The sequence below is a fragment of the Larimichthys crocea genome, chromosome VI, assembly GCF_000972845.2.
Source record: "Larimichthys crocea isolate SSNF chromosome VI, L_crocea_2.0, whole genome shotgun sequence".
Lineage (NCBI taxonomy): Eukaryota > Metazoa > Chordata > Actinopteri > Sciaenidae > Larimichthys > Larimichthys crocea.
The window spans coordinates 10,694,675-10,708,802 of NC_040016.1; the positions used below are offsets into that span (position 1 = coordinate 10,694,675).

The window sequence follows — 14,128 nt, forward strand, 5'->3', positions numbered from 1 at the left end:
TGATAAACTCATTTGACCAAAATCCCTCCAAAAAAGTTAAAGAATAACCCAGCTTTGAAAGGCTGTTGTGTTTAAAAGTTTTGTGTGTGAAGTTAGTTTAATCCAGTGTTCAAACTGGAGCTTTGTTGGATTAAAAAACAGTTGTGGACTTTGAACCATCTTGATCATGCTGGTTACACTTTAATCAATGAAGTTTTATAGTTATGCACTTTGACATGTAAGCCACTGTGCTGAGACCATACAGACAAACAGAGAGAGAGGGAGAGAGAGAGAGAGACGTGGGAAGCAAGGGAGGGAGAGGGAGGGAGGGGCAAATCCTGAGTCAGGACAGTGACGTACTTTATGGTTTAGTTTTTACATGACTCAAACACTTCTTGGTAATAAGGTGTACATCTGGATAATCCGGAGAGGGAAAACACAGAAACAGAGCGGATTACTTAGAGAGAAGTGCTAAACACAGTAAGTGACCTAGATATTTCTATGAGATTACTAGTGGAATTTGATATCATCTCTAATGTTACCTTTATGTACTGTTACACTCTTACACGCTGTTTGCTTGTTAAATGTATGAAGGACTATCCGGCTCCCAATTAGCATGTCTGTAAAAAAGCAGAAAACTGAAAAAACTGAAACTGGTTTCATTCAACAGAACACACACATACACCGCCGCTGATTTATTTCTCCTTTTTCCACAGATCATAACCAAAGGTGAAACCATGGTTATGCTCTGACAACTTGGTCTCGATTCACTGCCTTCCATGTCAGTGTGCATTTTGAACCAGGATATCAAGTTGATCTCCAGTCTGAAGTCATGGCTTGGAAAAAGACACTGGACTGGTTTAACAAGGTTTTTATCTTGTTCCCAGAGGAAGATGTGTGAAGAAAAATGCTATAGGACTCAAATCTTTCAGTTGGTGTGTGAAAAATGTTTCTTCCTGGATGGTCAGTTCGGTGTGTCCTACTGACTCTACATGTGTACGCCTGCAGTGGTTATGACAAGCAAGAGGTCATTTGCTCACAGGTAATGTAGGATCCAGTGCTTGTATACACTGAAGCAGATATTTCCTGTGCTGCAGTTTTTGTTTACAGATTATACTTTTAATTTCCTTTTAGTGCTGGTGTGACCTGCACTGGCATTTCAATTTCCTTGTTCACTGATTAAGCATGCATTCTCAAACATTTAATCAAAAACAGACAAAGTGTTATAGCCATCTGCCTGCTCGTAACAATGTTAGCTGTTGTATCCCAAGGCCTCTGAACAGCAAATATTTACCATTCAGACATTAGAAACATGCCTTTCTCAATTTACATTTCATATTTTGCCTCCTTTTAGGGTCTCTCTGATTGTACCATGAAGGATGAGGTGCCTCTAGTGTTTGGAGGGAATGATGCTGTGGAGATCCGAAATCTGACACCATCTTTTAAGATGTGCTGTGAGGACACAGCACCCTGTGTATTATGTCTGGTGATAGACACAAAAATCAGCTTCCATCCAGATAAAGACATGGAGGATGAAGACCACTCTGGGCACGATGAGGAAGATTATAGCGAATCAAAAGACCACTCTGGGCACGATGAGGAAGATTATAGCGAATCAAAAGGTATAAATTCAAGCTTAATTATTTCCTATCATCCAGACAGCTCTTGGTTTCATTTAATTTAATTCCAGTAATCTATGTACTATGCTTGTAATAGGCAACACAGTAAACAATTACTTTCCTTTCATATTTTTTATTAAAGTTGCATTATCATCATACGGTGATTGTGACTTGAAACTATTTTGGACACCACCCAAGCTCTGACAGTCAGCTGCTGAGGAGTATGTTGTGGCTGTTTGAGCAATGATTACTGGAATGATGAATGAGCCAACATGGAAGTTGCGTAAAGGATCATGTGAAATGTGTGACCACAGTAGTGTGTTATATTTTTAAATGTCACCGTTTGTTTGAAAGCATAACAATGAAACTCACACGCCACAGTGGAAATAACATTTTAAGCTGCACTGTCATCCGTTGATCACGTAACTAAGACAATAATAGACTAAAATGTACACTGTGATCCATTTTAACTAGTGGAGTAAAATGAAAACAGATACAGTAACATATACGTATATATACAATGTAGAATATAAGTATATATTTAACAATATGATGAGTTAAAACACAAAACAACACTATTATGGTCTTTTAGATGTGGGTTTGTAAGTGAGTTTTAAGGGCTGTTCTTACAATGTGATTATTCATGACTGTCTCAATGAATTTCTTAACCTCACCCTTGTCCCACTGTCTGTGTTGCAACAGCGTCTCTGACAGTGTGTTACAGTACAGCGCCTACCATGCCCACGTGCAAGAAGGTGGAGTTTACGGTTAATCACACTGCTTTAACTCACCACAACTATGCAGAGGTACTGTAGACTGCAGTATAAAGTCTGTATGCTCACTTCCAGACACCTTGTCTGATAAACTGTGTGTGTTTGACTTTTTTAGATCTCTATGGTGATTATTAAGCCAGCTGGGGTTTCCTTCAGCAGTCGTGTCATTGTTTATTCTTATCCACCGTCACATAGAGTTCAAGTTGTTGCTCCTTCTCTAGATAAAGGTAAGAGTTTTCACCTCCTGTTGAAGTCCTACTCCTAACAGTATTGCAACACTGCTTGACACTCACTGTATTCCCTGTCTTCAGTGTGCTCCCAGGAGCTGCAGGAACGTGTAGAGGAGTGTGATGGTAAATACTAATAATGATTATAATTTTCAGGTGTTAGTTTGGGGTTTTCCATTTTGCATTTGTATGGGGAAATAAAACTATTGTTTCCTTCGGACCTTTCAGTGCCCAAACTCAGCAGTAAAATTAACCAGGAGATGAATCAGGTAGAGCTGCGGTCTGCTGACAGCAATCGGGGCCTCCCATCTATGTGCGTCCAGTATGAGCACAATGGAACGTGTCAGGTCAGTGTGGCCTAATTTTGGTGGCAGTCACTGTTTATTGTTTTTTTTTAATGTGTTTATGTCTTTATGAAAAACAAATAAATGTTTGTTCAAGTAAAAAGCAGAGTTACAATCATTTAAAATAAAATTATTCATTTGACATATCGCCTCTGTAAAAGTAACAAATTAAAACCATTCACTATGCAGAATTGCCCCCTTTGCATAATTTCTTATGCATGAATGTATAAGCAGGTTTTTATGTTAGTTATATACTGTATGCTATGTTATATACTGTCATAAACTGGACAGTTTGATATAGCAACGCATCAAATGTATAACCTGATCTTGTTTTACATTTAAAATGTTTGCGGTCTAATAGTAGGGCTGCAACCAATGATTATTTTCATTACTGAGTAATGCCTAAGTGTTACTCAGTTCATCATTTTGTTAATAAAATGTCAAATTGTCGAAAATGTACATCTCATTTTCTAAATTCCCAGGTTGACAAAACATTCAAGTGACAAACCAGTTCAAAGAAAAATCAAATATATGATTCATAAATCATCATAAAGTAACACAATTTAAAGTACCAATCAAAATCATAACCCATTTCAGATTATATTATATCATAGGATTATATTTACTTTATAACTGGTTTATGTGGAAGCGGTGTTACAGGATGTTAAAGGTATTTTTCAAAGCTTAATCTATAATAATATATCCTAATCTATTTTTTGGTTACATTTTGTAATAATAATCAAGTTAAATATAAAGTTTAATATTTTCCTCTGAAATGTAGTGGAGTATAAAGCAGTATGAGTACCTCAAAATTATGTGAATTATGTACTGTAAGTACGGTACTTGAGTATATGTACATACTTCCACTACTCCTCTCCACCACTGTTTACTTTCTTTAATGCCATGATGTGTTTGTTACTTGACAGAAATGGAACAGGGCGACCATCCCGCTGTATTCTGTGACCCCCTGCATGTGTTTCCAGGTAAACATCATCACTAATGGCGAGCATGTCAACAGTGCTGTGACTTCACAGACCTACATGACTGACATGTGTGTGTTTTTAGGCATGGGAGGAGGATGATCAGAGGTTGAGGCGCTCTCAAAGCTGCCCCTTCATTAACACAAGTGAGAAGCCTGAAGGTCTCATTGCTTTCTTTTTGTTTTTACGAGGTGAAGGGTGGACACTTTATCAGTGATATGCTGTTTTCCTGTTTGTCCATTTCAGATTTCCTGCAAAAGAACGTGTGGCAGAACGTGTCAGTGTCTGTGAGACAGGGTCAAATGATCGATGGCCTCTCAATGCTGTGGTGGAACCTGTCTGCCCCCTGCAGGCTTGAGGGTGAAGTGTGGCCCTGTCACAAAGTGAGCAGCTGCAAGGAGATGAAGGGATTCAGACAACAGCTGACAAATGGCACATGGACACAAAACAGGAAGGGACATTGGGTATGAAAACTTTAATACTGAGCCTTTGACCTTCATTTTTACCATACTGTCTAACAGTATCACATATCGTGGAAATATTCTAGATGTTTTGTGCAAAATCTTTACACACATTTCCCAAAATTTCAAACTAACATTTGGTATTTGGAACTTAAAATGAAGTACTGACAGTTTGATGGCTACACAGCATGAGCTTGTGAGGACTGACCCATGATTTATAATTATTTCCTTTTCAGGTGAAAATGGGGGTGTTTGAGGACATCGACCTTCAGCACTCACCATGTGTTATGGTAAACTATTCGTAACCATCCTCCTGTCTGTCATATATACTGTAAATATGCTTGTGAACTCAAATAACTCATTTGTGTTTATCCACTTGTGCAGGTGAACGTAAAGGGAATGGGATATGAGCTTGGTCCATTCTGTTATAAAAACAGTGAGTCACATTTCATAGTTACAGAAATTGATGCTGGTTGGAGCATGATATATTTAGCTAAAAGAGATCTTGGACTTCTTTATATAAAAGGTGTTTTGTTTGTGCTGCTTGCAGCTGACAGGTGGCACTGGAGTGTCCTGGTTGTTGGTGTTATGGTACTGGTCTGCTTGACTGTGCTCCTATTCTATCTCCTTCATGACTTTGTCAAGAGTAAGTTTTATTTGTTTTTATTTTTAAAAGTGTTAAATGTGTAAGAATACCAGGAGAAATCTGATGAAGAAGAAAGAGTGGTGTCCAATTTCTCTCTTCTGGAATGTGTATTGTTACCAATCCATGGTGGATTTCCTCAGGCACACAAAGAGTCTTTTGATTTTTCTCAAAGACCAAATCTTGCTCAATAGATCTGGGAATTATTCATAACGTCTGCACTGTTCATGCATGCATTTTACCCACATACAGTTTAAGGAATCAGTTATTTGTGGTACTGAAATGATAAGTGCATCTCTGCTGGACCCTCTGTTGTACTTATTACATTTTCTGGCTTTTACAGAATGGGTCTGGAGCTGGCATCATGGCAGATTTGTAGAGAGTAAGTGTTTCTACTTGTAATAAAAAGAAAAATCATGAAGTGATGATGAAACAAGCCAACTGTCTGACACCCATCCCCTTGTTTTTCCTCTCTAAAGTTGGCAGAAAGTCTCATGTGGTGTTGCTGAGCCCCCCGGATGTGGATGATGGTGTATCGGAGTCAATAAGTCGGCTTGGCTTCCTGCTCTGCAAACAGGGCTTCAGTGTTACCGTGGATCAGTGGTCCAGGAAGGAGCAGTGCACTCTGGGGCCCCTGCCATGGCTGCACTCCCAGCTGCTGGATCTAAACAGCCAAGGCGGTCGAGTTGTGCTCGTCTTGACCAGCAAAGCTTTGGAGAGAGCAGAGGAATGGACTCATCAGCAAAAGGAGATTGTTAAGACAAAAGGAGAAGACAAGGGTTTACCTTGGGTTGGGTCCCCTTACTCTGATGTGTTCATGGCATCTCTGTGCCTCATCCAAGCAGACAAGCAGTTGGGCAGAGCTGGAGAACGTTTTTTGCTGGTGAAATTTGACTCCCATCTATGCACTGAGAGGAGTCTACCAGAGCTGCTTCAGGGGCTGCTGTTATTCCAGCTTCCCTCTCAGACCCAGGCTCTCATGACTGAACTCGCTGTAGGAGCGACAGGGAGTGGGTCAAGTAAAAGGACATGGACAGGGTGGACATGGAGTACCTCAGATGGATGGAGAGCAAAGACTAAAGATGAAACAGCCCAGCAGAAGGCATCAAACCGTAAATATGTTGGAACTGAGAAAAACATGGAGACAAAGCCTTTAAAATCCACAGAAATGTTATGCTGAATATTATTGTTGCTCTGTGAAAACGAAGGACATGTTCATCCAAACTGTGGATGAGATAAACATTTATACACTGTGAGGGTAACTGACAATGCCTGGAGTTTATTTTTACTGGAGATATTAAATTTTAAATGGCAAGATAACAATAAACAGAGGCAGAAAACCCAGTGGGCCTATCTGAAGCCTCCAACCTCCAACAATGTCAAAACTTCTCAGCCATAGAGAACACAAAATGAGCATAGAGAAAACAACATGACTACATAAAATGAAAAGCATGTACCCCAACATTTACAGCCCACAATATATTAACCAAAGACCCTAAACTAAAACCCCAACCCTAAACAAATATTAAATGGTAAAAACACTGGTTAATGGGATAGGTAAGGTAGGCGAGTTGAAAAATCAGTACAACTTAGAGTAGTAACCAGTGTAGAAGTCGCATGTTTTAGTAGTAACTGCTTTAAGCTCTTTTAAAAAAATCTAAACATGATGACTTTTTTTTTTTTTACAGTGTTATCGATCTCATTCATACCTGAGGACCTCATACATTCACGTTTACATAAGTTTTTCCTAGTCCTAGATGTAGAGGAGGTAAATTAGTCGTAGAGCCCATATCCTACATTATACATTATAAAAGTACTGTGAAAGATATTATATTGAGTAAGCTTCAGAAGACTGTAATTGTGGGAAGCAAGGTCAGTGGGAGCATTTTCCTTTGGCTATGATATGGCATGTATATGTAAGTTTCACACGATGAAGAAAAGTATTGCGCCATATAACATTACAGTATACATTACAGTACAGCATTACAGTATTTATATGAGGCTCTAATAAAGAGTTATATAAAAAGATATATAAAGTCTTAATTACAGTCTATATAATAAAGACATATTGTATACATACAATGATAAAAGTGCAAGAAAGTGGAAGTGGAAGAAAATGCCTCAAGAAAAATGCAAAACAACTTTTTCTTCAGTTCATCAATTTGGCCCTGAAAGTATAAATATTCATATATGTATATATATAGTATGGTTCCCCAGGAATTTGCAGGACAGTTTATTTAGATACAAACATTCAACATTTGTTTGTCAAGTTTATATTTAAAGTTTTTTATTTTATTTTATATTTTAAGATAATTTATTGCATTTGTTGAGGAGTTGATGTGCTGGTCAATACCTTAGGAAGCCTGCGTTCATTGTTATGAAGGAACAAGTCTCATAGAGTAACAGTGTTTTTAACAACGACAATAATAATTGTGGTCTGTGAGACAGAATAATAGGTTGTTGTTGTTTTTTTATCACAATTTGGCTACACAGATAACTCTTATTGTGATTTATTCATTTGTTTTCTTTGGTCTATCTGTGGATTTATTCACCATTAGAAAAACACAGAGTATAACAGAGTTTATAATAAACGTTGAACCTAAAATGCTACATACCAATTATATCATGTGCTGTAAGTCTGTCAATGTCTATAAATAAATATACTTATTTTTGTGCATGACGGTTCTCGGGTTATGATTGGCCAGCTGACAGTGAAGGGTGTTGAACCCTGTGGGCGCAATCCAGTGTCAGTTTCAGGACACCGAGGAGTGTTTGTTACATCTTTCCTTTACATTCCGGCGAGGCGGTACTGTGAGGCTTGGGTATGCTCCGCCCGCTCAGGATGTGTATTCATAGTATCCAAACACGAGTTGTCTAGAAGCGTGTCTCGGTTGTATTTGCTGCGTTTAAAGTCTGAAGACGACTCAGATCAGACTCTGTGGACGCACATGGTGGAGGTAAAGAAACCCTTAAATCACGTCTACATGTTGTTTTAAAGTCAACTGAAATGTTTAGTGTGTCGACAGACAATGTAAAGTTTCTGTTCTAAATTAACCAACAGAATAAAAGTAACTACCATAATAAATTAAGCTTATTCTGTCAATAAACCTGAGAAATAATAAGGCAATTTACTAAAATAAATCTCATCTTACAGTAGCAAGACCATCATTTAAAACTATTCTGATATAAGTCCATTAAGTGCTCAACATGGAAAAGAGTGTTTCAGAGTGTTATGTGTGTAGCTGACTGAGGTTGAGCTGACTTAAACTGTTCTGTGGTAGTTTGATCTACAACAATGCACCCTATTTTGTAAACAGATCATATGTCAGTAAGCAAAGTTTAATATGGAAATGTAGCTGCTGGGTAAAGGTAGTGGAGTTTCCCTCTCACATACCACTACAGTACTTTATTGCCATGTTAGTATGGTTGATGGGAATTTGGCTCAATGCAGTGCTTAAAAACAGACAAAACACAAAATACAACACACACATAATTAAATAAAATACTGTACATAGTCTACAAACAGCACTATCACATTCATACTGAGCTGGCTCATATCCTAAAGTGCTCTGTGCTGCTACAATCAATTGTAAAATGCTCCAGGTTATGTGCTGTTTCTGAGGTGAGATGTCCAACACGCTACATGTAGTGAAGTGGAAGTATGAAATTCAAATACTAAAGTGATCTAAAGTACTGTACTTTCCACGCCTAGTGCCACACACAGTCATATCCCTTCAAAAATCTTCTTTTATCCTCGATTGCCAAAGAAATCGGTTTATTAAAATAAGTTTTATTTTGGGATTGTCTCATGTGTGAAGCTTTTTATTATTGTTATCTTGCTATCTGTTTCTAGTTCTTATGACCTCAGCTTGCAAGCATCATTGAACAAACCTGGATGTGACATTTTGGATGATATCTTCTGGACCTAATGGGCAAGATGGGAGTAAGGATGCTTCATAGGAACCTGCTGCAGGCTGCTTGGCTGTGTTTTCTATTGGTGGTTCAAGTGCACAGCTGTCCAGACGCCTGCAATAAATGTTCAGGGGCAGAAAATGACCAGTGTCAGGAATGCAGAGCAGGATGGACGCTCCATAATAACAGCTGTGTAGGTACTGTATACAGAGCTTTGTGCACGAGTCTGGAAATCATTATATACATGAAGGGCGTAAGACGAGCAGACTGATGTTTAATAATAATTCATTTCAGATATTGATGAGTGTGGCACTGAGTTGGGTATCTGTCCTGCGAACAGCTACTGCTTCAATACAAAGGGTTCTTTTGAGTGCCGAGGTAAGTGGTTCAGACATGACGTCAATCAAAATGAAAATAGAAATTAAATAAAAGTGAAAGGACTGTCTAAATAAACCTAAAAGAGTTTGAAAATAGTGGGAAAATACCAATCATTAAAACTTGATTTGCCCAATCAGCAGTCCAAAATCTAAAGCAGCTGAAAGAAGCAAATGATTGACAATGTTTGACTGATAAACGGCTTAATGGATTAATTAATTAATTGATCAATCATTTGTTAAAATTGTGTAACACTTTATAATACCTTTACTGTAAAATTTACAGTGTCATAAATTAGTTCATATTGATTACTTTCTAAAGTACTTACCGGTTCCTACTGTTTTTTTAATGTAGGTGCAGTGGAAAATAAAACAGATGATGAGGAACAATTAGGGATAAAAACAAATGTTTTTGTCTTCTGCTCCGTCAGTAGTGACATAACACAATAAAGTCCAACAAGTCTTTACAAGGAAATATGTACAGTATATGTTGTTTTCCAGAATCAAACAGCTTGGTAGTAACTGCAGTCCTGTGCAGTTCCCAGCTAAGTAGCTCCATTGGAGAGCTTCAATATGAAATATTACTCCCTGACTGATCTAATCAGATTGTTTTGTGGCCTTTTTCACTCATTCCCAGTAATTGAGTACACAGTGCACTCTGTAAATGGCAAAATTAAGTGGTCACTCTTTCCTCAGGCTGCGACCCGGCCTGTGTCGGCTGTATGGGTAGTGGACCAGCACGCTGCAGGAAATGTGCCTCTGGGTACACAATGACAGGGTTCAAGTGTTTGGGTAATTAGACAAAAGAGAATATTTTCATTTTATTGTCATGCATTCAGTATGTGCGTCTGAGGAGCAGCATGTATAATATGATGTGCCTCTCTTTCTGACTCTCAGATATAGACGAATGTAGTGACAGGGTGCTTGCCTGTCATGGTCTGGATGAGATCTGTGTCAACACTGAAGGCTCGTTCCACTGCGACTGTGCTGAAGGCTACATCCGCAGGGACGACGTTTGCGTGAAGAAGCAGCAACCTAGTGAGTCTCATCACACACACACACAGGAGGTTGTTTGCACCAACAATCACATGGACACCTAACCTCACTTCTGTCCATCTCCCTGTGCAGGTGTTCAGGAGAAAGGTCTGTTTGAGGATATCCAGGATGACGAGGTGGAGGTGCTGCAGCAGATGTTTTTTGGTGTGATACTTTGTGGTCTGGCCACACTGGCTGCTAAGGGAGATATGGTTTACACATCTGTATTCATGGGAGCAGTGGCAGCCATGGCAGGGTACTGGCTTTCTGACAGGGGAGACCGTTTGTTAGAGAGCTTTCTAAAGGGACGTTAAAGCTCAAAACAGCTGCAAAAAGAACTTACGTATTTCATATGGCAGATGCACAAATGCAAGGCCTCGTGCAATTACTGTACAGACAAAGCAGGTGATTTTTTTGCACATTGACTGGACTATATTTGTTATCGAGATGAAATTATAGAGATAGAGAAAGATGTTTATGAATATCACACTTCTATGTGTGTGAGAGAAATTATCATGGCCACCTTGGAAATGTGGAACTTTATTCTTAAACCTTGTAAATTCAAAGTCCACTTCCCAGCCCTATCTGGAGCTTTACACTTGTATTTTATAGTCTTCATCAGTGAATTGAGTTGATGTTACAAATTACCCTTTTCATTTCACATTTTGACTTTTCAAAGTAGGATAAGCACAGGTGTAACTGGCTCCATTTTCTTAAGTGCCCTAGTAAGCCACATCAGTGAGTAAAGCATGCACAATACAAAGTACCGGAAACTGGCCTCGCGTAAATGCGATGCAACCATCATTAATGTTATTAATTCCACCTGTACATTTCCTGTTTTGACAAGTCAAAATGTCTGCTGGGTCTGTTGTAGATTCATTAAATTAATTTGAATGAGTATGTTTGTGTACATAGACCATGTATTAGAGCTGCTTCTTATACTGTATCAGTAACACTGTATTTGCACTAATGTGTACAATGTAGAATATAGTAACATAGAACACCAAAATAAATATGTCCATTGCTAACATACATGATCAGGATTCCTCTTTTTTTACCAAAGCTGTTGTTAATGACACATTTTTATAAAGTAATATAGCATTACTGAAACTTAAAAGTTTCTGAAAGCTTTCATCAACGATTTTTGTAATATACTATTTAATCACTATGGTTCTTGTTTGCACTATACAACAGTATCATACGATGCATTTAAGTTGTATACTATAATTGTATTTGTGCTAAAAAAAAATACCGGAGTACAAAATTACAAACAGAGACAGAAAGAAAGTCACCTTTATTTTATGGATATAAACAAGCTGGCCAACACTCAATAGTAATATTCTGATACAGCACATACAATAGCAAACTGGGGCACTGAGGACAGCCTCCTAGGTTTAAAAAACAAAAAACAGTACAGAGTATCCATGCTTCATTCAAAACTTTGACTCAGTCTCGCTTTTTTTTTTTCTTCTAGGGACTTCCTCTGATAAAGTTTTTTCAGTTTTTTTTTTTAAATAGATGTTTCTCTTATGCATTCATAACACACAGACACACTTACACACACAAGCATACCCATACTCATAAAGCAGCTATGCACGCACGCACATACACAGACACACACGCACACACATACATTTCTCTCTTTTCTGAATACGTTTACACAAGCAACCCCAAAAACATGCTGCACTCTCACAAAACTGCACAGGCTGTCTACTAATGGGACACAGTAAGTGAGACACACATCACTCTCAAACACAACATCACACCGTCACAATGCACGATGCAGATGCGATTAATGAGTGAGGAATGATGCTTCATGGGAGATTAGCTCACGTTCACACAAGTAATCATTCAGCATGCTGGACACTCACATTTAACTTGTTCCTAGGGTTTGTTTTTTTTTACTGTACAGCTCAAAACATTTACTTATACAAATAGTACAGTCTCAAACTGGCATATTCAATAAGCTGAAACGATAGAAAAAATAAAGCTAACTTAAATAATAATAAAAAAGTAAACACAATATTTGTTCTGTCAAACAAAAATGTTTCTGGCATTGGTCACAGTGATTTGTTTAATCCAAAGTTTTTTAGCAACGTAACAGAAAAATAACCTGTATACAACAATAAAGTGAAAATGTATGTTAGGCTTTTCATACTCTTTCTTGAAGGCCTTTGAAAATTACTGGTGAATCTACAGGCCTTTCAACTCAAAGTCTTTCTACACGGCTGCTTCTCGGCACAGATGCAGACTTCCTGACTCCACCTCACACTGTGTGCGAGGTCAGTCATTCACAACCAGGATTAGTCTTTAGTCTTAGCCCAGGAAACCAGCCCCAGCCTCTAAGCCTCTGTGTCTCCTAAACCTTTTTTTTTTTTTTGACAACGGTTGAGAAATCACTCTGCATAGAGAACAGGAGATTATCCTTACATCATCACTTTCAGTTGGCACATTATGTAAAAATCAGCATGCATGGGCACAATTGAAATGTTTCATGTTTTCTACCATGTAAAATCATATATGGTATTTCATGGTAGGAGAACCCCCCTACTTCAAGTATTCAGTAGATAAGGACCTGAAAATGGAGGATTCGTACTCCGCCCCCCTGATGGTGAAGTGAGAGGATTTTTTTTGCTCCTCTGTCTGTTTGCATTGTCTTCCCTTTTTTAAAAAAACAAAACAACAAAAACAAAAAAATCCAAATCAAGATCTTTCTCGTAACATTTGTAAACACAAACACCAACGTTTCACACGATCTGTTGATTCTTGGTCAGTGACGGGAGCTGTGTAGGTTCATGTGTGAAGCAGACACGTTAGAAAAATGACACGTGGATCACCTCAGTTTGTGGAAGATGGGGATGGAAAGACATTTATATACAACAATCAACACTTGGCCATATAAGGGAGACACACAGGCACCATGAGGGGAGGGAGAAGGAGTGGAGATAGTAACAGTCTAATTCAATTTTCCACTATACTGTAACAATGTGTGTTGGTTTTTTTCTACTTAATCAGCTGTCACGGTCACATATGTCACCACTTCTGTTTACAAGACGACAACGACGACAAACACGCGAAAGAAATGCATCCCGACAGAGTCACTCAAACCTCCACTTGGATGTTAATAGTGATAGTCCTCACTCACAAGTGCAAGTCTCTGACTGCCGACTGCAGCAGCCATAATCTCGTTGCTACTTATGTGAGCTGCAAAATTCAAGACAAGTCTTAGTTTTTTTTCTGTTCGAAGTTGTCACCACAGGCCAAGTGGTCTTCAACTGAATGTTTTCACATTAAGAAAGGAATGTAATAATCATCTTACAGATAGATTTGGATACACTGCTCTATTTCTCATAAACGCTCTCTAAAGCTCTTTTTTTCTTCTTCTTCTTCTTCTTCTTCTTCTGGGCTGTCCTGTGTTTTCAGACAGGGAATGTTACTTGCTGCTGAGGGGTTTTCTCACAATGTACAAATCAGAGGAAAAGCACACCACTCAACACTCTAAATAAGACATCTCTCTGACCTCCAGCCAGTTAGAAAAATAACCATGAAGAAAAAAAAAACATATATTATCTCATCAGTTTGAAACGATTTTCTGACCACGTATAGACACACTCTATAGATTTCTCTCTATATGTATAATATATGCATATCTATCATATATGTGTACAGTTTTTACGAGGCACAGGCCACCTTGTTGAGAAGGAGAAAAACAAGTCACTATGTTTTGGGGAGGTCACACAGACTACTGCTGGAAGAGGAGAATTACAAGGGAGAGGGGAGA

General features: G+C 38.4%; 2 protein-coding genes across 2 annotated transcripts; both read left to right on the forward strand.

Moving 5' to 3' along the window:
* Positions 1-335: 335 nt before the first annotated feature.
* On the forward strand, positions 336-7,703 carry il17rc (interleukin 17 receptor C). The gene is made up of 15 exons (XM_027279763.1): positions 336-459; positions 696-1,021; positions 1,334-1,557; positions 2,299-2,404; positions 2,487-2,598; positions 2,683-2,724; positions 2,827-2,945; positions 3,869-3,925; positions 4,008-4,068; positions 4,169-4,386; positions 4,620-4,673; positions 4,768-4,819; positions 4,934-5,029; positions 5,370-5,408; positions 5,506-7,703. The coding sequence occupies exons 2-15, from the start codon at positions 926-928 to the stop codon at positions 6,204-6,206; spliced, it is 1,977 nt and encodes a 658-aa protein (XP_027135564.1). The 5' UTR covers positions 336-459; positions 696-925; the 3' UTR covers positions 6,207-7,703.
* Positions 7,704-7,836: 133 nt separating this feature from the next.
* On the forward strand, positions 7,837-11,379 carry creld1a (cysteine-rich with EGF-like domains 1a). Its single transcript, XM_027279764.1, has 6 exons — positions 7,837-7,983; positions 8,880-9,135; positions 9,233-9,316; positions 10,009-10,104; positions 10,210-10,350; positions 10,441-11,379. The coding sequence occupies exons 2-6, from the start codon at positions 8,955-8,957 to the stop codon at positions 10,659-10,661; spliced, it is 723 nt and encodes a 240-aa protein (XP_027135565.1). The 5' UTR covers positions 7,837-7,983; positions 8,880-8,954; the 3' UTR covers positions 10,662-11,379.
* Positions 11,380-14,128: the final 2,749 nt, after the last annotated feature.